Genomic DNA, 27,368 nt, shown 5'->3' with positions numbered 1-27,368 from the left:
GTGGAAGGGATTAGTGACGGCTTACGGTGCTCGTGGTTTTTACCCATATTGAGGTATTCCACATAAATATTTTGAGTGCTTTAATTTCTTGCATTTGCGGGCTCTTTTACATAGCTTCATTGCTGTCCAAATATTGCTTACTTAAGATTGGTGTTATTTGCCCATTCTTGACAACACATCGGGAAAGTGATCACATTCTGCTTCCACTTGTATTTTCTGTATCGTGTGTGCATCTTTCCCAACAAAAAACAAGCTCACAGGAGTCGCAACATCAAAGATAGTCGGACCCAGTTAGACATGATTCTTTGAAAACATACCACAGAGCTAATTGACCGGCTAATGTGGGACTTTAGTGTCTTTTCCTATGTTCATAGATGCTTGTAAACTTGTGATAGCCCTTACATTCTCTTTTCAATTATCATATCAAAACTCATTAGGCATTCAACTTGGGGGAGATACCTTAATTGTATGTCTAAAAGCATAAAATAACAGATAAGGGGACGTGTTTTAGAAAGACGGACAAAAGATACCTACATATTTTATACATCTATCAATACCATAGTTGTGGCAACAGTTCTATATACTCTGTCTCACTTGAGCTAAAATTTACTTGTAGAAATTTACTTCCCAAGGTTAGTCATGAGAGTTCAACTCACTGATGATTCTCTTCTGCTCAAGATCATCAGTTTGCACTGAGCTTCGGATTCTGCAGATTAAAATAGCACCTTATTCACCATTAGTGACCATTGACAACCACTTCTCCATGATGACCAGCTTCCCCTCGCTGATGTGGTCTCTGATGTGCAAGCTCTTCTCTGCAGATGATGGTTGACGTTCAATGTGATGTAAATAACAGTATTAGGATTGGAAACAAGATTAAAATAAACCATGTCCATGAAATACTAACAAGCATAAAGAAACATACAAATGATGATGATGATGATGTTGGGTATGAGGCCTGTCTAGTGTCTACTATGAAAGTGATATGCAACAGCAGCACATTCTCAACCATATTATACCAGATACGACCTTAAGTCAGCAGTGTATATGTGTGGGGGTTTCAATGGAATTGTCAATGAGACAGTTGTTTGCCTATACAGCTTGCCTTATAATGCACATAACACATCAGGTGGAAAACTCTTATGGCCTGCTCTGCATAGTAAGTACTAAAACTTGATTTCATCTCTAATTGCAGTCGAGCAAAAAGCTTTTACCAATAGCAAATTATTAAAAAAAATGACCCGCACTGGATTTACACTCTTTTCCATACAAATCCTTCCTAACCAAATCAATTTATAGGAAACAGAAATATCAGGAGTAATTTATTACAAGATAATTTATCCAGCACGCACCTACAAACATGCAGCTCTAATTCAGTAACCAAACAATTTCATAGTCTTTCACTTCTCAGATGCAACTCAGTGAAATTTATGTTTCAGACGCTAACACAGCAAAGCCCAAAATTGACAACCAAGTTCCACCCCATAAATCTGCAGCTCATTTGGCATCTACTCAGGGGAGCCATAGAAAGGACTCGGAATAGAATGAACGTAAAAAAAATTACGAAGGTAGTATCACCCATGTCCAAAAGAGTAAACTTCATTCACAAGTGTAAAGTTTGGAACAAAAACAATTAAGTGGGATTGATTCCTCTCATGCAAGTGAAAACTTATAAGAATTCCAGTCATACACACAGGGAAAAAAAAAATGTTTGGAATAGCACATAACTTTCCAATAATCAATTACCAATCAGAAATAAAGGAAAATCATTTACATTGACTCAGTTTTCGTAGCAATGTGCAGTGAGAGTACGTTAAATCAAATTATGAACACAAGAAGATGATCCCAGTTAAAAGACCTAAATAGAGGAAAGGGCCCGTCAAATAGTAGCTCATATAGTACCGGGATTCAAGGTTCCATTAAATTGGCTTCAGTTTAACAATACCTAATAAGAAAATGCTAAACTTCACCCATCCACAAAAAAGTTCCCAATTTTCTTGGGCACAAGTTAGGAGAAAAAATTGCAGGGGCGTTGTTAATAAAGGTGAATAAAAAAAAGGAAGTTAACTGCTATAGTTAAGTTTTCTTTTTTTATTTATTTATCTTCAATATCACATGGAGAAAAAAATAGTGGGTTATTGTTGGTAAGGTTAAAAAAAAAAAAAAAAGAGTTTGTGGTCAGCTGAAGGCTTTTATATTTTTATTTATTATTGAATTACAAAATGTATTAATTACATGGGCCAATTCATAAAGGGAACTATATTTGGAGACAAACATTTTGTGGAAAATTGACAACTTTATTTGGGGACTGCAATACACCCACAAGCTCCACCTATTTTGGTGTACAGCAGAAGGCCAAGGAGGGGACAGGAACAGCAGGGGAAGCAGGGCACTCCACCAACACCAACACAAGCAACGGTCCTCTGATTGCAGCAGGAGACACTTTTGGAGTATTAGCTTATTAACTGTGGTAACTCTAGCTTGTTGACAAATTGTAGTAAATTAGCAATTAAGGCGTTTTGTCCAATTATGTATGAGTTGTAGTAGTATAAATAGGTGAGACAATAGTAGAGAAGGTAAGCAGAAAATTGTAAGAAACTTTTGGAGAGTAATGGCCTAAAGCCATTGTTATCTTTCACGCAAGCTTTTAGCTACCATCAATCAATCAAACAACCTTCCTTCTAATCTATTTATTATCGCACCAAGTAGTTCGTTGCACTTGGTATCAGAGCAGGGATGCCGCCGACTCCGTTAACGGTGACGCCGGAGCGGGTGACGGCGCTAGAAGAAAGGGTGGAGGAAATCTTCGAAAAGCTCGGTGAAGGGGAAAACTCGCTTCAGCACACACTCTTGAAGAAGCAAGATGAATCCATTGATAAGGCGAGGCAATCGTTGGAGGGAAAAATGGATCGATTCCGTCAAGACATAACCCAACAAGTGAATATGACGATGAGCCGACAAGATAAGGTTCTAGACGAGATTCGAAACACCCTGAAGGGACTGGGGAGTCAGCAGGCGCCACCACATGGGGCGGAAGAAGAGGTGGAGCAGCCTCCGCACGGGGCAGGGGGTTGCCAAGACACTCCAATCGGAACAGGGGCTTTCAATGGCCTTCGCTTTGGCAATTGGGAGGCAAGGTTGGGTGGTGCATTTCGCCACCACGAGAACAACCAGGTGAATAGCAACAACTGGAAATTCCGTAAGTTGGACATGCCCACGTTCGACGGAAATGACCCAGACGGGTGGATCTTGAGAGGAGAGCAATTTTTTCAGTTCTATCAACTGTCGGAGGCCGAGAAAATACAGGCGGCTGTCGTGGCGTTTGATGGGGACGCGCTCCGGTGGTACCAATGGGAACACCGTCGCCGACCGGTGGTGCTTTGGGAAGACTTGAAGTTACGGGTGTTGAACCAATTCCGACCGATTAACGCTGGCTCGCTGCACGAGCAATGGCTGGCGGTGCAACAAACCACCACGGTAGTGGAGTACCGGAGGCTTTTTATAGAGAAGGCGGCGCCTCTTCCCGACATTCCAGAGAACATTGGAAGAAGTGAAGGCTGAAATTCGAATGTTGAATCCGATGACTTTGGATGAAGCAATGGATTTGGCGGTGCGGGTCGAGGAAAGAAATCGGGTCGCCGGGTTCAAGAAGTCGGGTGGAGTGTTTACCAAACCCGGACCCTACTCCTATTTTAACCGGAGCCCAGCCACCACCATATTAGGGTCTGGATCCAACCAACCTTATCAACCCACAAATCAGCCCAACCCCACTTACAACACCCAACCAGCCCGAACCTCCGGCCCAATTCCTACTGGCCCAACCCACAGTAACCAACCCAGCGAATCCTCACAAAACTCCCTAGCCTCTGTAAACCAACCCACAAATTCTTACCCAAACCGACCGTACCCAAACTCCTCTCAGTTTAGTGGAAGTGTGAGAAGACTGACTGAGCGGGAAATACAAGAGAAAAGAGCAAAAGGCCTTTGTTTTAAGTGTGATGGAAGGTGGACCGGACCTACCCATGTTTGTGGAGCTAAGGGGCTTAGTGTGTTGTTAGTAGAGGAGGAAGAAGGTGAGGATGGAGGGGACTTTGCGGTGATGGAGGCACCGGAGTTGGAAGTTGATGAGAACCCGGTCGCCGTGTCTATGAACTCAATTATCGGGTTATCTAACCCAAAGACGATGAGGCTTAGAGGAAAAATCAAGGGGCATTCGGTGGTGGTCATGATCGACCCGGGGGCCACCCATAATTTCATATCTTTGCACACCGTGGAGTATCTTGGGTTAATAGTATCGGGTGACACTAATTTTGGGGTGTCACTTGGGAATGGGGAGAATATCAAAGGGAAGGGGCAATGTAGAGGAGTATGCGTGGAGTTGGGAGAGGGAATAGTGGTAGAGGAGGATTTCTTACCTCTTAAGTTGGGAAACTCGGATGTGATCATGGGAATACAATGGCTCGAGAAGTTAGGAACTGTTCTCACTAATTGGAAGTTGCAAGAAATGAGCTTCTCCGTGAATGGGAAGACCATGGTAATTAGGGGGGATCCAAGCTTGACTAAGTCGGGAATTACCCTTAACGCCATGATTAGAACATTGAGGAAGGAGGAGGGAGGCATACTAGTGGAAATGAACAAGTTGGAGAAGCAAGTGGGCTGCCCCATTGAAGATGGGCCGAAAATCAATGGGCCTCCAGAATTCTTGCAGGATACCCCCAACAAGGGGACATGAACACTCTATAGTGCTTAAGGAAGGGACTAACCCCATTAGTGTTCGGCCCTATCGATACCCACAATTCCAAAAAGATGAGATCGAAAAGCTCATCGGGGAGATGTTGCAAGCGGGTATCATAAGGCCGTCCACGAGTCCCTTCTCAAGTCCGGTGCTTTTGGTTAAGAAAAATGATGGATCATGGAGATTTTGTGTGGATTACCGGGCCCTCAACAAGGAGACCGTCCCCGATAAATATCCCATCCCGGTAATCGATGAGTTGCTAGATGAGTTACATGGAGCAAGGGTATTTTCAAAGCTTGATCTCAAGGCCGCCGGCTACCACCAAATATTAGTTAGACCGGAGGACACCCACAAGACCGCTTTCCGGACTCACGAGGGGCATTACGAATTTCTTGTCATGCCTTTCGGTCTCACTAACGCTCCGGCGACTTTCCAAGCTCTCATGAATGAGGTATTCCGACCCTTTTTACGTAAATTCGTCCTTGTTTTCTTTGATGACATTTTGGTGTATAGTGTTAGTGAAGAGGAACATATTGCTCACGTGAAGTTAGTCTTAGCCACCCTTAAAGAGAACTCACTGTTTGCCAATTTAAAAAAAATGTGAATTTGGGAAGCCCAAAGTAGCTTACTTGGGCCACATAATCTCTAAGGAGGGAGTTGCTGTAGACCAAGAGAAGGTGGGCTCAATGATCTCTTGGCCCACACCGAAGTCCATCAGAGATTTGAGGGGGTTTTTGGGTTTGACGGGATACTACAGGAAATTCATTCATCATTATGCTCATATAGCAAGGCCATTAACAGAGCAACTCAAGAAAGATTGTTTCGGGTGGACTCCGGCCGCCGACGAGGCGTTTAACGCCTTGAAGCAAGCGATGATCTCGGCACCCGTACTCATCATGCCCGATTTTTCGAAGGAATTTGTTGTGGAATCGGATGCTTCGGGGTATGGCCTCGGAGCGGTATTGATGCAAGGTGGGAAGCCGGTGGCTTTCTTTAGTAAGGTGCTCGGCCCTAGGGGACAAGGAAAATCGATCTATGAGAAAGAGTTGATGGCAGTTTGCCTCGCCGTGGAGAAGTGGAAGCACTATTTATTGGGTCGAAAGTTTGTAATCCGAAGCGATCAGCAGAGTCTCAAATACATAACACAGCAGCGGGAAATTGGGATGGAATTTCAGAAGTGGGTTCGGAAATTGGTGGGGTTTGAATTTGAACTTCAATACAAACCCGGGGTGGCCAATAGGGTGGCCGACGCCCTGTCGAGGCGTGGCGAGGATGAGAATGGTGGGGAATGTAATGCGATTGTGGCCACACAATTGGTAAACTGGGATGCTTTGAAGGAGGAGATCGCGAAAAGTGGAGAAATTCAGAAATTAATGGCGGAAGTCGAGAACGGACAAGGACCCCGTGGTTATACTGTGGACAATCGTCAGTTGCTATACAAGGGTCGGGTCGTAATTCCAAGGAATTCGGTGCACAAAACTACCCTATTTCGAGTCTATCACGACTCACCGGAGGGAGGACACGTCGGTGAGACTAAGACCTATTTGAAAATCGAAGCGGATTGGTTTTGGAGTGGAATGAGGAAGGATGTGATGCAATATATTCGAAGCTGCTCAATTTGTCAAAGGAACAAACACTCTCAACAAACTCCGGCGGGGTTGTTGCAACCGCTGCCCATCCACGAGAAAATATGGGAGGATATAAGTATGGATTTCGTAGAAGGTTTGCCCCGATCGAAGGGAGTGGACACCATATTTGTGGTGGTCGATAGATTGTCGAAGTACGCCCATTTTATTGGGCTCAAGCATCCTTTCTCGGCGTATACGGTGGCGGAGGTGTTCGTTAAGGAAGTGGTCCGACTTCATGGAATTCCGGCCAACATTGTATCGGACCGGGATAGTGTTTTTGAGCATTTTTTGGAGAGAGTTATTTCGGATGCAGGGGACTGATTTGAAGCGCAGCACTTCCTACCACCCCCAGACCGACGGACAGACGAAGGTGGTAAACAAGCGGCTGGAAACGTATCTCCGTTGCTTCGCGGGGGGTCAACCCAAGTCTTGGGCAAAGTGGCTGCCGTGGGCCGAATATTCGTACAACACTACCCCTCACTCCGCCACCCTGATTACTCCTTTTATGGCGGTTTACGGTAGAGAGCCTCCCAAATTGATTCGGGTGGGAGCAGGACAGACTTCGGTGGGCACCGTGGAGGAGTTGCTGCAAGAAAGGGACTTGATATTGGATGAATTGAAGCTCAATTTGGTGCGTGCTCAACAGATTACGAAGAGTAATGCGGATGGTAGGCGTAGGGATGAAGAATTTCATGTGGGGGACTTTGTTTTTCTCAAATTACAACCCTACCGACAGCGGTCTTTGGCTAGGAGGCCTTTTGAGAAGCTAGCGGCCCGCTTCTATGGACCCTATGAGGTGGTGCAACGTGTGGGTCAAGTTGCATACAAGTTATTATGCCGGAGCAATGTCGCATTCACCCAATTTTTCACGTTTCTCAATTGAAGCGCGCTGTTGATGATGTTCCTGTTTCTCCCACTATCCCCACACAATTGACCCCGGAGTTGGAGATGGTGGTTGAACCAGAGGAGGTGTTGGATGTTAGGCGCAAGAATGGGCAGCAGGGTCGAGTTGAGGTGTTAATCAAGTGGCTGGGTGTTCCAGCATTTGAGGCTACATGGGAGGATGCCGTAGCAGTCAAGGAGCAATTTCCGAGCTTCCACCTTGAGGACAAGGTGGCTCTTTTGGGGGCCGGTATTGCAATACACCCACAAGCTCCACCTATTTTGGTGTACAGCAGAAGGCCAAGGAGGGGACAGGAACAGCAGGGGAAGCAGGGCACTCCACCAACACCAACACAAGCAACGGTCCTCTGATTGCAGCAGGAGACACTTTTGGAGTATTAGCTTATTAACTGTGGTAACTCTAGCTTGTTGACAAATTGTAGTAAATTAGCAATTAAGGCGTTTTGTCCAATTATGTATGAGTTGTAGTAGTATAAATAGGTGAGACAATAGTAGAGAAGGTAAGCAGAAAATTGTAAGAAACTTTTGGAGAGTAATGGCCTAAAGCCATTGTTATCTTTCACGCAAGCTTTTAGCTACCATCAATCAATCAAACAACCTTCCTTCTAATCTATTTATTATCGCACCACGTAGTTCGTTGCAGGGACGTAGGGAGTAGATCAGTGAAATTCCTACATAGCAGCAGCCACTAAAATGTAATGATAGTAGGAAAAATCAGTATGAAAAAATGAAACATGGAGAGCCTACATACCTGAGATAGCTTGAAATAGAATCATAATGAAGGACAGCTACAATTCTTCGTCTTCTTTCTTCTCGGGAGTCTCCACCTCTCATAACAACTGGTAACTGCCCAATACCCTTAGCCTCCATTAGATCCTTGGCTGTCACTAAGTCGGTATCCGGATAGCAAGTCAAAACACCACGCTCCATACCCCGGTAGCTCATTCCACGAGTACAGACAGAATAAACTGGACATGCATACACCTGTTAATATTCCACAAATAGATGTCATGCATGATTCACAAGAAGCCAATAGAAAATGTGCGGAAAGCTACCAAATCCCTTACTCCTGCAAGACTCCTCTACATAGTCTAAGAAACAAGGAAATGGCAAGGATTGCAGAAATGGATACTGAAACATTCAAACGCAGATATGGTAATTCTTGCAAACATACAATCAAGAAACAAATTTTGAAACATTTGAAGGGGAAAAACAAGATCTTTTTTTCCTACTTCGACAGAAAATACTGCCCTGCCATTGAGTTTTTGATGCTTGAGCATTATATTGAGCATCTCGTCAAACCAGTTAAGAGGGAAGAAGCTTTATGTCAGACTCCTTAGAGTTCCTATAATATTTTTGAAAGCATTGTTTTTCACAGGTGTGTACCCAACTACCCAACACATTTCAGACATAGTGGAGCACTACCCCTTCAGCAATTTCCATGTTTCACAGATACAGATAACATAAGACTCAACCATATAATAAATTATATTGACTCGCATCTCATGACTAAAAGGAATAGATGGAATAAACCAAAGGTAAAAGAATAGAAGGAAAAGAAAAACCAAGGATCCATAAGGATGCTTGATAGGCAAAACAGAGAACAGCTGCATCACCACCACATCAATAACCAATGTGAATTTAAATTCAGTTCCATAGATCAATAAACACAGATGAAACAGGCCATAAATATCACATACATCATGTTGTGCAGACTTGCTGTTGCCAGAATTTTTAGACAAACAGCTTTCAATATCACCACTCGTCAAGATACCCTCCAGTAGATTCTTATCATCAACTACTAGGGCACAATTCTGCTGATTTTCACGCATATATTTCATTGCATCTCTCAAAGTTGTGTCCAGGCCAACCTTCAAATAGTTCTTTGACATAGCATGGGATACCTGATAAATCAAGTTTGCAATATCAAGCCCAGTTAAAAATGAAAATGAATACAGCAATCAATAGTAATTAGAAAAAGAATAGCCACCATCAAGCAACGAAAAAAAAGTTAACCTTCAAACCATCTAGAGATACTTCTTCATCGATTGATCTAAGAAAGTGAGAATCTTTCATGACAGAGAGCTCTAAATGATCTCCAGTTCCCTTGTCGGGGTCCTCAGCATCATCTCGAGGAGAAACAAAAGAATAGCCTCTTGTTGGATTCCTTGAGTCAGTTGACTCAGTTTCATTTCCTTGATTTGCAACAGAAGGAACCCATATTGCCAAACCAACAGCCCCCTATGATGAGGAATGGTATACAATCAGATGCATGTAGAAAGAAAAAAAAAATACTGAAGCTCACCACTTAAATACAAAATATATTGAATCTATCGGGAAAGGGCAAATGCACCTCATTATACGGGCAAAAGGGTTAAGGTTGAATCACAACAAGGTTTAAGACATTCAGATATCAAGAAAAATATTAGGTTTGTCAACAGGACAGTTTTAGTTATTAGCCTTTATATTATGCAGGGATGACATTCCCCTTTCATGTCCAACTGAAATTTATTGAACAAAGGAGACACAACTAGAATCTATAACTTCACAAGCATTCAGATAAATGTATTCTAAAAAAAAAAAAAAACCTCAGAACCAAGCAGAAGAGCAAAAAAAAATAATATTATTTCAAGTAATAAATTCCTGTAGCCCCCACCCCCCCCCCCCCCCCCCCCTGAAATAATATTGAAACATCCGAAGCAGAGACAAAAATTAAGAGGTAAGTCTCATGAATAAAGTAGCAAAGTAGCTTATTGGAAAAAGGAAACACAACTAGAATCTAGAAGTCCAAAAGCTTTAAAATAAATCTATTTTTAGATAAACTACAAGCCTAGCAGAAGAGCAAAAGGGGGGAGGGGGATCACAGAAATTTGTTATATGAAATGGTAATGAAACATCCAAAGCAGAGACAAAAATTAGGATGTAAATCTCATGAATAGAGTCACAAAGTAGTTTATATAATTGTTGGCTATAAATCTAAAAAGAAAGGATATGATTTAAACCAAGAAATATGGCATCAGTAAGCTGTAGGTGAGCACTGGCATACCTGAGCATAACATCATGTATTTATGTTTAAAGAACACGAAACCAGTCTCAAGAAAGCAAAGATTAAGAGCTTTACCATGAGTGGAAGCAATATCCTGTAATCTTTAGTCAATTCAAAAAGAAGTAAAACAGACGTCAAGGGTACTGAACAAACAGAAGCTAATGTAGCAGCCATTCCAACCTGCAATGTGGACTATGTCAGTTTTATGGAAAACAAAAATCATAGCAACATCAAAATGATATTGCATCCCAGTCGAAGTGCAATTTACCACTTACCAGAGCATAAGCCTGAGGCTGGGCAACAGCAGTGTTTCCTGGTAAAGCTGAATTAATCAGTTCAGCAGCTGAACCTCCAAAAACAGCACCAACAGCAGCACCAATCATCAAGCTTGGTGCATAGAGGCCACCTACAAGCCCAGATCCTTTACACAGAGCTGTCGCTACAACCTTTGCTGCTGCTAATTGAGCCAATAGCCAGATTCCAGGTGCTGAAGCACTTTTCCCAGTGTGGAGAATTTCGTCAACATTTGTGAAGCCCCAATACAAAATTCCAGGATATTTGAGGGCTATGATCCCTACCCCTAAACCACCTAATGCAGGACATACAACAGAAGGCAGGCCAAACTTTTCCTTGATGAACTCAAAGAACTTAGTATACCAAGCTACTAAGCGCGTGAAAACTACACTAACAACACCACATAGCATACCCAAAATCAAGTACAATGGCAGTTCTGCACAGAAGCAACAAATTTCACTATTAAAGCCTACGATTTTCCAAACTCTTCTACGTATTTCCTACAAGACCAAAGGTAAAAAGAACATAAAAAGGTAGCTATAGCATCTGAAAGTTAAGATGACACAAACACCACCATCGCCTATAATGGTAATATGGGGTCTGCGGTCTAGATGTTAGCAATCTGCCCCTTCTCAATTGAGGCAATATCAAGATAAATACAGCGAAAGAATCAAAAAGCAATAAGAGAAATCTATAGAATATTAATTTTACCATTAGTCACATATGGAAAGCATTGTGATAATGAACAATGAAGTCAAATTTATCAATATCAATCACCATTATGCGGCATTTCTGACACTTTATGGCATCATCATCATGAACATCATAAGAATATCCACTATGGATGCTGTTTAGGTGGAAAATGTATTAACTCATGTAAGGCTATTGGCATGTGCAGTCTATGTGACCATTGATCACACAATGGCCTGTAATTCTGTAAATATGGAGGCCTCATTATGTAATAAAATAGCATTTCCAAGATAATATAAGAATATAATTGAGTTGTTAATATGTAAAAAGTGGAACTTTTAATCTCCTTCAATGTCATGGTTCCAAATCTCATATACACTAATTATTGTAATACGGTTCTTAAAATCTCACCGGCCAACACACCACAGGTTTGATAAGAATTCCAGTACATTTTATGAGGTATAGGTACAAGACGAATCTCTTTATATATGCAATTTCTACACATTTTTCTTTATTGGAAGATTTTTCAACAACTACTTTAGACTTTGTCAGCAGACATCTTTTACATTGTTTCTGTTTTGGTGCTCTATCTTATTACAGATTCGATCAAATTTTATCCAACGATTTCAAACCTAATAAACCTTGAGTACACCCATTATGCCTCGTTATAAACACCTTAGTGCTAGATTTTGGTAATCTGAACCCCAAATTTAAGCTATATTTTATATTTTGCCCCAACTTTAAAGTTTTAAAACTTTATCCCCAATTATAAAATTTAATGTAAATTTTAAACAATTAAATCTGTTGCAAAGAGAATGATCATTTACCATAAATCAAGGAATTTAAAACATTGAACATGATATACATGTGTTTTCAATTTTCCTAATTTAAACCTAATTTAATCTCCCACCATTTTATTTTTTAAAGCTTCCAAAATTTTAATCATCCTACAATTGAAAACCATACTACAATGACGCAAGCAGAAAATCCAAACTAAGAAAGAGAAATTGGGGCCATAGCACCATACTATTCTGACATATGTCGAAAATACAGATTAAAGCAGGAAAATTGGTGAAGAGCAATGAAATAAGTGCAATGAAATAAGTGGGGACATCGGTTGAGAAATAGATGACATGATTATTGAGGATGTGAAAGCACTAGACAAATGAGTAATGAGCCACGCAGGGCAAATCGATATGTTAAGAAATAAGACAACTTTGGAGTTTGTGGATTGATCTTGTTAAGAAAATAACAATAAAATCTTTATGACAAGGTTTTTTAGCAATAGTGGAAATGGAAACACAATCAATAAACAAGATGATATAAAAAAATTCAAGGTATGATAAATAAAAAACAATGGAAACATAATTTCACATGGAAAGCACCCTTCACAAACTAGCAAGGTAGAAAAACACAAACCATCATTAATTAATTTATAATATTAAAAACCCTCACAGCAACCCTTAAATTACAACTCACACCTCTTAAAAACTCTAACCTAGTAGCCTAAGAGTGTATTTCTCCTTAGCAAAAAGAAAAGCCAAGACCCTTTCTATAAATATGGACCTATATCTCCTTCAAGTTAATATATTTTAACCTTAAAGGCCTAAACTAAGTCTCAAATAAAAATTTTGATAAGAAACTACATACTATCTTCCTAATACTAATTTAGATAAAATGGGAACGTGATTATTTAAGTATTCAAAACCAACTCAAACTAAGAAACATTGTAGCTTGCAAGGAAACCCCCAAAACCACGTCAAACTACATTACTAATGTATACGGTTGTGTACCTTGCCACAAATCCCATGTACTTGGACATGTGTTCTACTAACCTAAAAGGTCGTGTGACTTCTAGCTAGGCCATTCTCTTACTTGTATATGGCATTACTTTGAGTATAATCACAGCACGAACTCGAAGCCTACCATGTGTCTTTAGGCTCCGCTAATTGTGTAGGACTTGTTAGGGTTTCTATGCTAACAAATGTTCACTTGCTGATGAACCAATACATAAATCTATCTCCTCATCGATCTTATTAATACAAGAATAATTGGTTCCTTGCTTTATAAAGGGAAAACCAAATGTGACTTTGTGATGGATGCCATGCTATGATTAATGGGTGAGAAATGAGAGCAAATTTTGTTTATTATTTCTATGCCCTTAGTAGAAATTAAAACAATTAAGCAGTAATATGGATGGGTAATTAAGTTCGAGCTTAGAGTAGAACTAAGCTAAAGGTAACAGGAGAAAAAATCAAGATATGTTACATGGTGACCTTGTATTTTGAGAACTTCCATATGGTGAATTTTTTTTTTTTTTTTCAAAAATGACACCCTTTTATTAATAAACTATGTGACCCTTTGTTACTTGTAACTTCCATGACCTAGATTCACTAATTTGATAAATACTACCTCTGTTCCCTTTTTATGCTTCTAGTTAGGGTGTTTCACACTTCCACTTTGTTTTTTACTTTTAGGATCTTTCATTTTTAGTTATTAATTTTGGACAAATTTTTCCTTGCTATGCAAATTAAATACTCTATTGTCCTTAATTTTCCATGTGCAATTGTACCATTTGCAATATTTTAATTGGTTTCCAAGACTTATTATTTTCTCTCTCCTCCGTCTACAACCTTGCTTTTCTTTTTACTTTCTTCACCCAGATGTACAATATTCGTTATTTTAATGAAAATGTACATCCAATCATTGAACTAAGAACAATATACCTCTACTTTATACAATTCCTTAAAAACCTCGCATAATTCCAAACATCAAAAACAAAACGTAATGAAGGAAAATTAAAAATAAATCATAGCTTTCTCTTCCCTTCCTCCCATGGAGGCTCCAAGCACCCTTCTTACCTCTCCTTCCTCCATATTACATCATTAAAACTCCCACTTTACCAACAATTATTTAAATTTTTACTCCCTCCATTTTTAAATACTTGCTCCACTTTTCATTCCGACCGTTTTTACATACTTGCTCCATTTCTTTATTTGGAAAGCTTTTACAATATTTAATTCATTTCTCTCGGGGACCCAATAGAATTATATTGTATTAACTTTAGATTCTCTCTCTTCTAATTTACCTTCCACTAACCCCATTAACCTCCATATTTTACTACTTTCTCCAATTTCTCCTAAAACTCCACGCATGGAGAAATAGAGCAAGTATTTAAAAACGGAGGGGGTAATACTCATTTCACAACCAAACCAAGAATTGTGATAATCAATAAAGAAGAGAAGGGTTTAACAACTATTATCTTCATTTTCTTCTTTATTTCAAACACTGCAAAAACCACCAATATGCCACCCATACTCTACGTTTTCCATTGTCTTTTTAACTCAGAATCACCACCAAATAAACCCTAAAAATTAGAAACTTCAAACCCAAATACTCTTTTGCTCTCTATTAAAAATATATGAAAAAATATTACCAGGAAACAAGTTTAGGGTAAAAAGGCTTACAAATTAGCACTTTAGCTTCTCACATTATTGTATAATCAGCAACCAATTATACAAGGGATACCCTAGTCAATCTCATCTATTAAGAAACAATCATAACACCTAACAACTTCCCACAAGATAATATTCTAATATCACTTAACTTAATTTTATCTTAGGATATCACTAAGATATACAATCACCTTAAATACTATCAAAGGTCTATATGGAAAATATATCACAATGAAAATCTCATTGGTACTACTGTGGTGTGGTATTGAGTTTCTCCCATTAATACACTTCTGAATATTTGTCTTCCCACTAATACACATGTGGTTTGGTCTTTATCTCAACTGTGACTAATAATAACTTGCAAATTAACTAATTAAGAAAAAGACTATAATACCCCTTGAAACATCTAATGTCTCGATTTGTGTGTCAAAAATTATTCAATTAATGTTTTGAAAATCATTTTAAGCTTTAAGGATCAAAATTGACCTCAAAATTAGAAAAAAAATAACGCAAGTCACTCGTATGCATGTAAAGAAATGTTTCGATTTGCGTGTCGTTATTTTCATTCATGATAATAACTGTTTGGTTAAGGTTTTATGGGTCATTTTGGCCATTTATGGGCCTAAGTCGGGCTTTGAAACTGACAAAAAACTAATATAAATGTCTCATTTTGCGTGTCATGACAAAAAAATTAAGAAATATTATAACATGCAAAATGAGACATTTCCGTTATTTTTTGTCAATTTCAAGCTCAATTTAGACCCATAAAAGGCCAAATTGACCCCTAAAGCCTTACCTGGACAATTATTATAAGGAAATTTTGTTTTTTACCACCTCACAAAAACACGAAAATCTCTTTTACCACCTCCCAAAAAAAGTATTTTACTTTACCACCTCATAAAAAACACGAATATAGGTTTTACCACCACTTAACGGTTTCCATCCAAAAATTCCGTTAAGTGTGGCCCACAGTAACACGTGTCAGCATTTTATTTGTTAAAAAAAAAAGAGAAATTAAAAAAAAAAACAAAAAAAAACCTAAAACTACTCCGGCCACCACCGCGGCACCACCCCCGCGCCACCGCCGCCTTCCCCCCCAACTCACCACAGCACTCCCCGAAACCACCACCTGCGTCGCACCACCAGCCCCAACCCACCTAAACCCTCCCCCTCCCTTTCCCGCAACCGTAACACCCCCAAAAACCACCAAACCCAAAACCCTCCTTCCCTAATACGGTCACGATTTCGGCCACAAATGGCCGAAATCGGCCGGTTTTAAGGCTGAGTGGCCTTAACCGGCCGATTTCGGCCATTTGTGGCCGAAATCGTGGCTATTTTGGGGGGATTCGTGGTCATTGAGGGTTGTGGGTTGGTGGTTTTTGGGTCGATTGCGGTTGCGGGAGATGGAAGGGGGCGTTCAGGTGGGTTGGAAGAGGGAGGGGGTGGAGTTGCGCCGCCAGTGGTAGGTTCGGGGGGTAGTTGTGGGTTAGGTGGTGGCGTGGTGGTGGCGCTGTGGCGGTGGCTGGGTAGCTTTAGAGTTTTTTAATTTTTTTTTCTTTTTTTTTTATTTTTTTCTTTTTTTGGCCAATAATAGCACGACACGTGGCTTTATGGGCCCACTTAACGAATTCTTAAACGGAATCAGTTAAGTGGTGGTAAAACCTATATTCGTGTTTTTTATGAGGTGGTAAAGTAAAATACTTTTTTTGGGAGGTGGTAAAAGAGATTTTCGTGTTTTTGTGAGGTGGTAAAAAACAAAATAGCCTTATTATAACGAAAAAAATTTAGCATGCAAATCGAGACATTTCTTAACATGCATACGAGACATTTATTGACACGCATACGAGAAATTTTTTTTTTTTTTTTTTTGCTAATTTTGAGGTCGATTTGGACTCTTAAGAACTAAAATGACCCTAAAACTTTAACCAAACGATTTTTGACATGCAAATCAAGACATTAGATGTTTAAAGTGGTATTACAGTCTTTTCTTTAATTAATTAGTTAACTTAATTTAATAGTTATTAACGAGTCACAGTTGGGAAAAAGACCAAGCTAGAGGGAAGGCAAAATTTCAAGAGTGTATCCCTGGGAAAATATGATAGTGGTATGAATCAGAATTTCCTTAATATATTTTCTCATATTCCTAATAGTATCTCATCTTTACATGTTTGTTACAATAAGCAACACTTTATGTCTTAACTTAATTTACTTAATATGAGAGTGATTCTGTACTAAACTGTGCTTTATTTAAAACTAATAGGTATGTCAAACAACTTTGTTACTTAGACTCTTCATTTTACCTCAAGTATCCGTGTTGGACCCTCGACAATTGGACACTTCATTTTAGTTCAAAATCATAAAAAAATTTCACAAAATAGCCGAGTCGGACACTTGGAAATGTACTCGAGTCCGAGTGAATATTGGTGTTTAGTAAGTGATAGTAAGAGAAATCAATACCTGCTGCCGATTTCAAATCATACGATGGTACTGTAAAAGCTGATTTATTCCCTAGCAATTCGTTTGACACGGTTGATGAAATAACAGAAGCTAATATTATCATTGCAGTTGTAAACGGAGGTGAATTTTCGGCACGAAGAGGTCTTAATACCGTCTCAATAGCAAAGAAACAACCAGCAACTGCTGCATTGAAACCTGTCCAAGAAAAATAATGGATGAAATTAGACTACTTGAAAGACCGCAGCACAGCTACCACAGTTATATGAAATATAGACAAAGGGATTACATGTAGAAATTTTAAATTTGGAAAAGGAAGAGCAACATTAACAGGAAAAATAACACCTTTAAAGCAGAAGGATTAATGATAACAACATAACTATACAGGTGTAATAATAACTTAATATGTTCAATACAAAACATAAATTGATTGAACTGAAAAGAGTTCATATAAAGCAAATGAACTGTTTGGGGTTTTAATCCCTAAGTCTTTTCGATTTATAGAAAGCAAAGAAATAGTGCTATCTACAGTAGGGAAGAAGGCAGGAAAGATCCTTCAAGAAAAAGGCAAATTTAGCCTGAACTATAGCTTGGGTCACCACCCCAAACTTTGACTAGATCTGGCGCAATACTAACTACAGATTGGGTAACGTGTGCCACTAATTACCTTTTAGTTATAAAAATGTCTCAATTTGAGTGTCAAAAATTACCCATTAATGGCATGCATTGTACCCTAATCAATAGTTGGTGGTATGCCGGATACTAGTCAAAGTTCGTGGTGCTCCAAGCTATTAGGAATTTAGGATGTTGAGGCCAATTTATGTAAATATTGCACAAAGTCAAACTATGTCATCTAATTTGGAACGGAGGAAGTATATTATCCTGACTCGGGTACCCATGTGTTAGAATCCGCCTCTTTCTTGATGTATCCCCCTTCCCTTTTCCTTGTATTTCCATTAGGTATTGCCTTTTAAGTCTTTCTAGACTCTAGGGAGAATTATTGTGAAACTGTAGTTTCGGCGTTCACTAGCAACCTATGTTACTCGGACTCTTTCATTTACTTCACGTGTCCGTGTCGACCGACACCGACACTTAGACACTTCATTTTCAACTAAAAACACAATTTTTTTCAAGAAAATGGGCGAGTCCGATACTTGGACACCCGTGACTGATTGGACACTTCATCCGATTCCAAGTAACATAGCTAGCCATTCTCTATGTATTTAATATAAAGCTCTTTAAGGAGCGAATGGTTGAATGAATCAAAGTTCCTTACCCAGTTACTTATTACTTTAAGACTTATGTGTTGATTTAAGTCTTTATAGATATTGTGTTTGCCTTGTTTTAAAGCATCCACACCAAACCAAGAGACCCTCAAAAGACGCCTTTATCATTGTCGATCCCACTTGTGCCCGCTTCGAAGTATCGGTCGTCACAAGCCCCGACTCCGCGCCCGTTGACGAGTGCTTCCTTAAGATACATTTGGTCCGTGTGTTGTGTGCTCGCGAACCTTTTTCGCTCTAGGCATGCGTCCTTGTCGCCAAAAGACAAGAGCACGCGGCACGATCCAGTGTCAGATTTCTAGGACCATGACACCATGGCTGCTGCAGAATGAGAAACTCATGGTTTTTGGTGATGCAAATCTAGGTCTTGTGGCCTAGTGTTCATAAGGTGGCACAAAGAGGAGAATAGGAGAGGGTGTGAAAAGGGTGGTGGAGGGAGGAGAAAGAATGTGTGCGGTGGCAGGTGAATAAGGGGAGAGAATGGGTTATTAAAAATATTTAATTAGATAAAAAGAATTAAAATTTATTATTATTAATTTTTGAGGTAAAATTGAAAACCCAAACCAATGATATTATGACACGTGTCATGGTAAATTATATAACCGATACTCATTTTTGGATATACCCCCAAAAGTTGAACTTATTTTGAGTTAATTAAAAGTTTGACTAATTTTGAGAAGATCGGCCAAACGTAGGCTTATTATTAACAAATATTCCTATCCTAAATCATTCTATGCCCTTTTCTATGCATTGTTTTTCCACTTATTTCTTCTCCATCCGTATGATTGAAGGGAGATAAATATTGAGACAGGGAGAGAGAAGGAAAGAAAAACAATCACTGAACTTAAGCTCAACCAAATCTCTCCTAGAGTGAGACAATATTTTATTGTGACAGCCACAGAAGTTTCACAGTATCATGGTGGCAGACATCAATGCATATCACACCATGGACCTTCCTGGATAAAAAAAGATCATGCCATTGTCTCAATCTGAAATGACTATGGTCCTGCCACTCCTCATTATGCCAGGACATGCTTCCAGAGTTTTATGAATGGCAAGTATGGTTTTAAATGAGATTGTCTTTTTTTAAGGAGTCCTTGTCATCCTTCTCTGTAATTTTCCTTTTTCAATAAATAATGAATTTACACAAGATCCTAGCCGTCACCAAATTTAGGATTTTGTGGATCAGCAAAATGAAAAACATCATCAAAACCATAAAGGATAGACAGGGTAAAAGACTGAGAGAGTTTGTGTGTGCCATAATGCACGGTAAAATCAGACAAGTAAACAAACTATAATAATACAGCTTAGATGAGCAGTGAAAAGCAAGATCAAGTGCACATAAACATAAGTATGCATGCAGAAGATGAAACATGCCTATAAAATGAGAGCCACACAAAGAGTTCAGTACCTGAAGCAATTCCAGCAGCTGCACCGGCTGCAACAAGAGCAATCTTTCTTTCTCTATTATTTTCCATCATTATATAGCATCCATGGGCACACGACTTTCCGATATCCACACTAGGACCCTCAGGACCTAAGGAACATCCAGTGCCTAGTGTGACTGCTGCTTGAATGGCTTTTATTGTGGGTAATACTCCGCCAAGCACATTAAAACCTTGTCTTTGCGGAGATTTTGAGGTTCCGGAGGGTTTAATCTGCTCCAATATCTCAAGCAAACCATGCATCATACCTACAATAACACCACCAGTGACTGGTATCAAAAGTACACGATGCCAAGTATCAGCAAGTCTTTGTAAGCGAAGCCAAGCAGCGCCTTCATTTGGAGTACCAGCCCAAGCCCATTCATGAATGACATGCACCTATGCACGTACACGGGATGACAAATTGGTAAACAACGGTAGGATAGTTACTCAGCCAATTAATGATCTGGATGCACAAAGATAAACTAGCTAGCCTCAGCCTTTATGCAATGTCAATGTAGTTAAAAAACACAAACATAATTTTTCCATTCTATGAACCCAGGGCAATAGAATCAATTTAAAAAGTAATTCAAGACCAACAACACACATTAGCCATTGATTAAGACATAGGAACAAATAGCTCAATTAACAATGTATAGTAGGCAATTAAAAGTTAAAAGTGAGAGTAATGATACAATTCAACCTATATTTATAAAGTATGAATAGAATGAAGGAGTGAGTACCCCGCGGTTAAAAGCAGCAACACAAAGGCCGGTAGTGAGGCCGAGAAGGCAGCCAATGAGAAGCAAAGCCCATTCTGGAGGATCGCCGAGGGCTTCTCCACCAAATTGAGAGTCGGGATCAAGATGATGACGACGACGATGAGGAGGAGAAGAGGAAGAGGAGGCAGCGGGATCTTCCTCGTCCCCAATTTGAGTCCAACTCTCTCGGCTGCTCATGTTTAGGCGCCGACCACTTCCTCCGCGATCTAGATTGATCATTGGTGCTTTCAGTTTAGATATCATATTGCTGATGCCTCCGCCGGCACCGACACCTTCACCGGCGTCTTCTTCGACGGTCGATCTCAGTAGCAGCACATGATCCTGATCGCCATCATCTCTTTCACCCGACATCTTCGAAGCTAGAATGCAGCAATTCAACAGTTTCACTTACTTTGATCCACGGAAATTGACGGACGGTAGAGAGAGTGTCAATTTCAATTTCTCTGGAAAATGAAAGAGGAAGTCTCCAAGCTCTGGTTCTGGTTCTGGTTCATTGAGATTGTCCATCCACCTCTTTCAAAACTGCCGCAACCATTGCAATGTTTCTCCCACGGAAATGGCTTATTCCTGACTTTGCTCTACCGGAAATCAAACTAAAGCTTTTTTTTAATTTTTTTTTTTTTCTTTGTTCCCGTTTAAACAATTAACTAGTGAGTAGCCCGAACGTTCTCCGGGATACTACTTTTATAGTTGTGCAGCTTCAATACTTTTAAAGTATTATATTATTTAGTGTGCAACATTTAAACATAATTAGCTATTAGCCTAGATGGTTACACAATAATCTCTCTTTCAAGAGGTCTAGTGACGTGGCATAATGAGGGGGTTCTACGTGGCGTAGAGACGTTTTTAGAAACGCCTTTTAATAGATTAGTATAGAGTATAGATTACGGAGTATTTCTTCAAGAATGAAGTTCCATTTTGGGGTTGTTTGGCAAACGAATGTTAGCTTTAGTTATTGGCCTTGTAAGTTAGTCGTATGAGTCGGGTCACGTCCAGTCATACATCTTATCGGGTTTGGGTTAGTAAAAGGTCGGGTTACATTCGGGTTGGGTGAAAAATAGGTCAGGTTAAATTCGGGTCTTTACGGGTTTAAACGAGTTAGGGTCGTTCTCAGGTTAGAGTCGGGTTCGGTTCAAGTCAATTATTTACGGGTTATAATCAGGTCGGGTCATTCTCAGGTTCAAGTCAGGTTCGGTTCAAGTCAATAATTTGCGGGTTATAATCAAGTCAGGTCATTCTCAGGTTCGAGTCGGGTTCGGTTCAAGTCAATAATTTGCGAAAAACATGTTTCGTCCCTTAAAATCATCCCTAAAAACATGCTGTAAAACTAACCTCTTAAAATTCAAAGTGAAAAATAGAAGGAATAGAGTTAGGATTCAATTTCCGTTCCAATACCAACATGAGATAAAGACCTAGACATAATGATTCAATAACAAGTCGGGTTGAATTTGGGTCGGGTCAATAACAAGTCGGGTTGATTCGGGTCGGGTTTGTAACAGGTCGGGTTGAAATTTGAGTCGGGTTAAATTTGGGTCGGGTTAGGAACAGGTCGGGTTGAATTCGGGTCGGGTTAGGAACAGGTCGCGTTGAATTCGGGTCGGGTTAGGAACAAGTCGGATTGAATTCGGGTTTTGACGGGTTAAAATGGGTTTGGGTCAATTTCGATTCAGGTCGAGTTCTGTTCAGGTCAATAATTTACGGGTTACATTAATTCGGGTCGGGTAGTCTTTAGGTCGGTTAACGTTCGAGTTCGGGTCTCAAATGCTCGGGTCAACTCGGGTTTAGGGTTGGTTTCAAGACGGGTTTGGTCGGGTTCGGGTCACCATTTTTTCGGGTTCAGACAGGTCGGTTAATAGGTCGGGTTAGGGTCGGTATTTCGGGTCGGGTCAGGTTTTGACAGCTGTAGTTGTTAGTCATTTATTAGTGAAAAAGGTGAGTCAACGGTCTTATTTGGAAAAATTAGTGGTAGCGGGTAACTTTTAGCGGTTGAGTAGCAAGTAGTTGTTAGTAGGGCTTAGCAAAACTACCCAAATAATCGAAAACTCGAAAACCCGTTCCGTAACCATTCCAAAAATTAGGGTACCCCATCCAATAACCTTAACAGTTCGGGTACCCGTTCCGATAGTTTGTTATCGAAATGGTTATTGGGTGTCATTTTAAAATTAATTGCTACCCGATCTGATCCGAAAAGCAATTTTTTTGTTATTTTCCTACTTATATCTGTTTTCCCAAAATCTAAACTCTTACTTTAATTTACAATTACTTTATAATACTAATGACTAGTAATATTATTAATATTTTGGTAAAGATCATGTGATATCGTTGTTAATTAGTGTGAATAATATTATAATAACTACATTATTAAGATTAATTATCACTATTGGATATTGACAAGCTAAAGTCGTATCTACTAATCAAAAGTAATTCCTAAATCCTCTAACTAATGCTAATAGGGAAGTATGGTCGAATCCACAGGGAAACAAGTCTTTCTATTCCTAATTAATTATTATAATATAAATTATTAAGTAACCAAAAGTTGTTGTTTAAAGGAATTATACTATGAAGAATAAAAATAGGGAGAGATTAAAGTAGGAGGAAATCAATGAATAAAAGACCTAGGGCATAGGTTCACTAATAAACAATATTCCAGGGTAAAACATAACAATCAACCATCAATGCAACAATTAATCAGATCATAAAGGGCTTTCGCTACGTATTACAATCACAGAGTTAATTTACCAGTATTAAATCTCATCTCTCGAATCTCGACCTAACCATTTATAAATTAGTCCGCCTATTGAAGCTAAGCCTAAACATTAATTCTCATCTCTCGAATCTCGAATCAATATTGCGAAACTCATACGATTAAACCAGGCCTAATCTAATTGCATAGCATTAAATCAATCAATAGGAAATTAATTAAGCATTGACAATCAACAATCATAAATTATTTATTGAATCCCCACAAACCCTAGAAAGGAATCTACTCAAACATAATTAAAACTATACTAAACAAAACAATTAAATAAAGCATAATTAAAAGCAATAAGAAATATAATTAGATAAAGAGAAAAAGCTAAACAAGTTAAGAACAAAATCTAGAAGCTAAAACTATAACTAAAACTACCTAATAAAAAGCCTTCGGAAAGTTCAAAGTCAAAAGCTTATATACTTCCTCCGTTAACTATTATTTGCAACACATATTATAAATGGATGCTAACTATTATGTGCAACAAATATTTTTCTTTCTTTTTTAGGTTATCATCATTTCTCTCTATCTCTCCCCTCATCACATATATGCACCCGACTTTTTCTCTCTCCATTTTACACTCACAAACAAATTTTGCCTAGGAGTCCGCAAACACCCTCTTTGTTGAAAATAATAGTTAACGGATGAAGTATTATGAGTAATGCTAAAATTAATCCTAATAAAAGATAACTAAGCAAAAAATAAATCCTAGGATTCCTACCAAAAGTCTGACAAGAAAACTAGAATATCTTAGAAATCCTAATTCTAACAAATTAATCACCGCCTAACAAAACTAAAGCTACTACTCCTCTGGTTAGTGAAAACTGAGTAAGCAAGCCCAATAATTCGCAGGCCCACTAAGTGAATAGCTTGATGCTGAAGATGTTCGCCCAACTGGGCTAGCTCGCCTGATCGGGCCCGGTCAACTGGAGCTGCGAGTTGGGCTTTGTGGCTTCTTTTGTTGCCCATTTCTCCTCTTGTTTGGTCCGTAATTTGTGTGGGAAATTTTGGACCTCTTTATATATCGAGCCCTTAATCACCGGATTAAATTCCTTTAACTCGGTTTTGGGCTCCATATGAACGGTCATTAATACGATCAATCTCCAATGACTTTGTAGTGGCTCAATAAGTTCGGGAATTATCATAAATCTGCAAATTCCTACAAAATAATACCAACTCTACAAAAACACTAGAAAACGTATATTAGTAATAAATAGCTCCGCAAAGCTCAAATAAGCACAAATATGACCGTGGGACAGGGAATAAAATATATATAAAATAGACTCATCAAATATTTTATTGGGTACCCGAAAATCGATCCGAAAATCCGAGTACCGAAGTCTGGGTACCCGAACTTATCGGTTCGGTTTATGGGTATCACTTTTGGTGAAATTGGTTATCGGTTACCCCAACCGTTGGTACTAACGGTACAGGTCCCCGTCCCATGCTCACCCCTAGTTGTTAGAGTAACGAGTAGTTGTCAATTAGTATTGGGTGAAGGGTAGTTGTCATATCTGTCAATGTAACAGTTAATGGTATGAATGTTTAGCAAATATAACGATTGAAATGTTAAAATACAATTAAAAAAAATACATGCATAATATTTAAAAAGTAAACAAAATGTGTCAAAAGTTATCCTTTGCCTTTTAAACGCTAGTTTTTTGACATTTGACAAAAATTACCTAAATGCTATATGTACCACAAACTACTACATGAAACGTTATCTTACTAAATGAGAGAATACTTTTTTTAACACAAAAGGGAGCATACTTGTATTATATCATGATAAATCTGATGATATAAATCATCAGATTAGGCAAAACAGATCTGCTGTTCATAACCAGCAGCATAGCAGTAGTACTATACTCAGATAGTTTGTGAGAACACTCTGAGGCAAAAGAGCTTAAGCTATTACAGAGAGTAGAAACTAGAAACAGATACATAAAAGCATAAAGATAGTAAGCAGCAACATAGTTGGTATTGTTGATAGCAGCATGAGGAGTTAGCAGCTGTAGGATGGTTCTAAGTTGCTGTCTCTGGAGGTATTTCAGCAGCATAGGTCTGATAGACTTCAGGTGGAGGATAGGAGAAAGGAACCACCTCACCCGTCTTGTACTTAGTCCTTCCCATAAAGGCCAACTTATCAGCTACAAAGTTAACACAACGATTAGCATGGAACACAGTAACAGTCCAATCCCTATTCAAAAGATCAGCAACATCACGTATAATGTTGCCTAAATCACCATCCTCAAAAGACTTAGGATCCTTAAGCATCTTGGATAAGCTGTCAGCATTAGTCTCAAGCTCCAAGTTTCTCAAATTCTTATCCCAGGCAAGCAGTAGTCCCTCCCTAATTGCTAGGAGTTCAGCAGAGGCAGCAGTTAAGGCATTGAATTTAGCAGCAAATCCAGCAAACCAAATCCCTTTTGCACACCTGATCACACCCCCTCCACCAGCATTATCCACACTAATCCAGCTCCCATCAGTATTAAGCTTATAAGAGCCACTGTGAGGAGGTGCCCAAAGTCTAGGGACCTGAGTAATTGAAGATGAGGGAGAGTCTCTACCAGCAGCCTGATTCATTCTCAAACAGAAGATGTAATCCACATAAAATTTGTTAAAAGTAGAATTAATGAAAAGCATCTTTTGTTCAAAAATATCCATATTCCTAGTGTTCCAAATATGCCAAATAGCTACTGTAAAAACTTTTTTCCAAGAATTAGAAAAAGAAAGATTAAAATGTAACCAATCAGTTAAGTTGGTATTGTAAAAACGATGTAAATCCACATTTAAAGACTTAAATTTTGCAAACACTAAAGACTAGAAAGCTGAAGAGTTAGGACAATCCCTAAAAAGATGAATAGTATCCTCCAAAGGAGCTTCACAACGCATACACATAGGATCTAGGAAGTTCATTTTCTTTTTGAGGGTACTACCAACAGGAAGAATGTCTCTAATTAGGTTCCAAAGGAGCATTTTGTATTTATAAGGAACTCTAATCTTCCACATATTTTTCCAAGCAAAAGAAGAAAGAAATGAGGTGTTAAGGTTAAAGGGAGGGGTAGTACTATTATAAGCAGATTTAATATTAAACTTTCCAGAATGGTGGAGAGTCCATTTTAATCTATCTGAAACTTGAACAAGTTTAAGAAGGGGATAGGCTAGGATTAAGGGGATCAAAGAAGGAGGAAGGAGATGTTCAACACTATCCAAACACCATTGATTATTCCTAATGATATCTGAGACACGCCAATGGGCTTTAGAATTAGGAATATGAAAGTTAGGAATTTGATATAGGGGACACTCACCAATCCAATGGTGGAACCAAAGAGAAGTATCTTTCCCATCTCCTATGTTTATAATAACTCCTTTCTTAAGAACCTCCCTTCCAGCTAAGATATCTTTCCAAATAACCGAATTAGTAGGCTTAGGGTTATAATCCATGAAATTAGAATATTTTAGATATTTGTTTTTTAGAATATCTATCCACAATTTATTATTTTGAGTTAGAATTTTCCATCCGAGTTTAGCCATGAAAGAAATATTCCATCTTCTAAGATCGCTAATACCTAAACATCCCTTAGCCATAGGATCACAAACAACTTTCCAATTGGCTCTAGGGATGTATTTAGTACGGTTAACCCTATTCCAAAGAAATTGTTTGCATTTTTTCTGCAAATCATTAATGACATTGATAGGTAAAATGTTAGTTTGCATAGCATAAACAGGATAAGAACTTAAGACAGATTTAATTAGAGTGCATCTTCCGGCCATGTTCAAAAGTTTGGCTTGCTAACCTTTAATTTTAGCACAAGTTTTATCCAATAGAGGAAAGTAATCTAAACTATTAAGCCTCTTATGGGAAATAATAATTCCTAGGTATTTACCAAAATTTGTAGTATTAGCAATATTACAAATATTACAA

The 27,368-nt window shown here is 38.9% G+C and overlaps 1 protein-coding gene across 1 annotated transcript; it reads right to left on the bottom strand.

Moving 5' to 3' along the window:
- Positions 1-403: 403 nt before the first annotated feature.
- CLC-F (chloride channel F) lies at positions 404-21,282 on the bottom strand. Its single transcript, XM_081669183.1, has 9 exons — positions 20,656-21,282; positions 19,900-20,311; positions 17,209-17,403; positions 10,588-11,042; positions 10,388-10,492; positions 9,283-9,507; positions 8,967-9,170; positions 8,018-8,250; positions 404-815 (listed from the first exon to the last, which is right to left on the bottom strand). The coding sequence occupies exons 1-9, from the start codon at positions 21,043-21,045 to the stop codon at positions 737-739; spliced, it is 2,298 nt and encodes a 765-aa protein (XP_081525309.1). The 5' UTR covers positions 21,046-21,282; the 3' UTR covers positions 404-736.
- Between the last annotated feature and the right edge of the window lie 6,086 nt (positions 21,283-27,368).

The sequence above is a fragment of the Chenopodium album genome, chromosome 25 (genome assembly GCF_948465745.1).
Source record: "Chenopodium album chromosome 25, dcCheAlbu1.1, whole genome shotgun sequence".
Lineage (NCBI taxonomy): Eukaryota > Viridiplantae > Streptophyta > Magnoliopsida > Caryophyllales > Amaranthaceae > Chenopodium > Chenopodium album.
This window is presented reverse-complemented; position numbering and strand designations above follow the sequence as displayed.

What these genes read in the sequence shown, in the direction of transcription:
- CLC-F (XM_081669183.1), bottom strand. Translation starts at nt 21,045, where the DNA reads ATGTCGGGTGAAAGAGATGATGGCGATCAGGATCATGTGCTGCTACTG. An exon ending in AGCCTCAGGCTTATGCTCTG is followed by an intron (nt 10,493 to 10,587) that starts GTAAGTGGTAAA and finishes TCCACATTGCAG; the next exon opens with GTTGGAATGGCTGCTACATT. An exon ending in GGATATTGCTTCCACTCATG is followed by an intron (nt 9,508 to 10,387) that starts GTAAAGCTCTTA and finishes TCCTCATCATAG; the next exon opens with GGGGCTGTTGGTTTGGCAAT.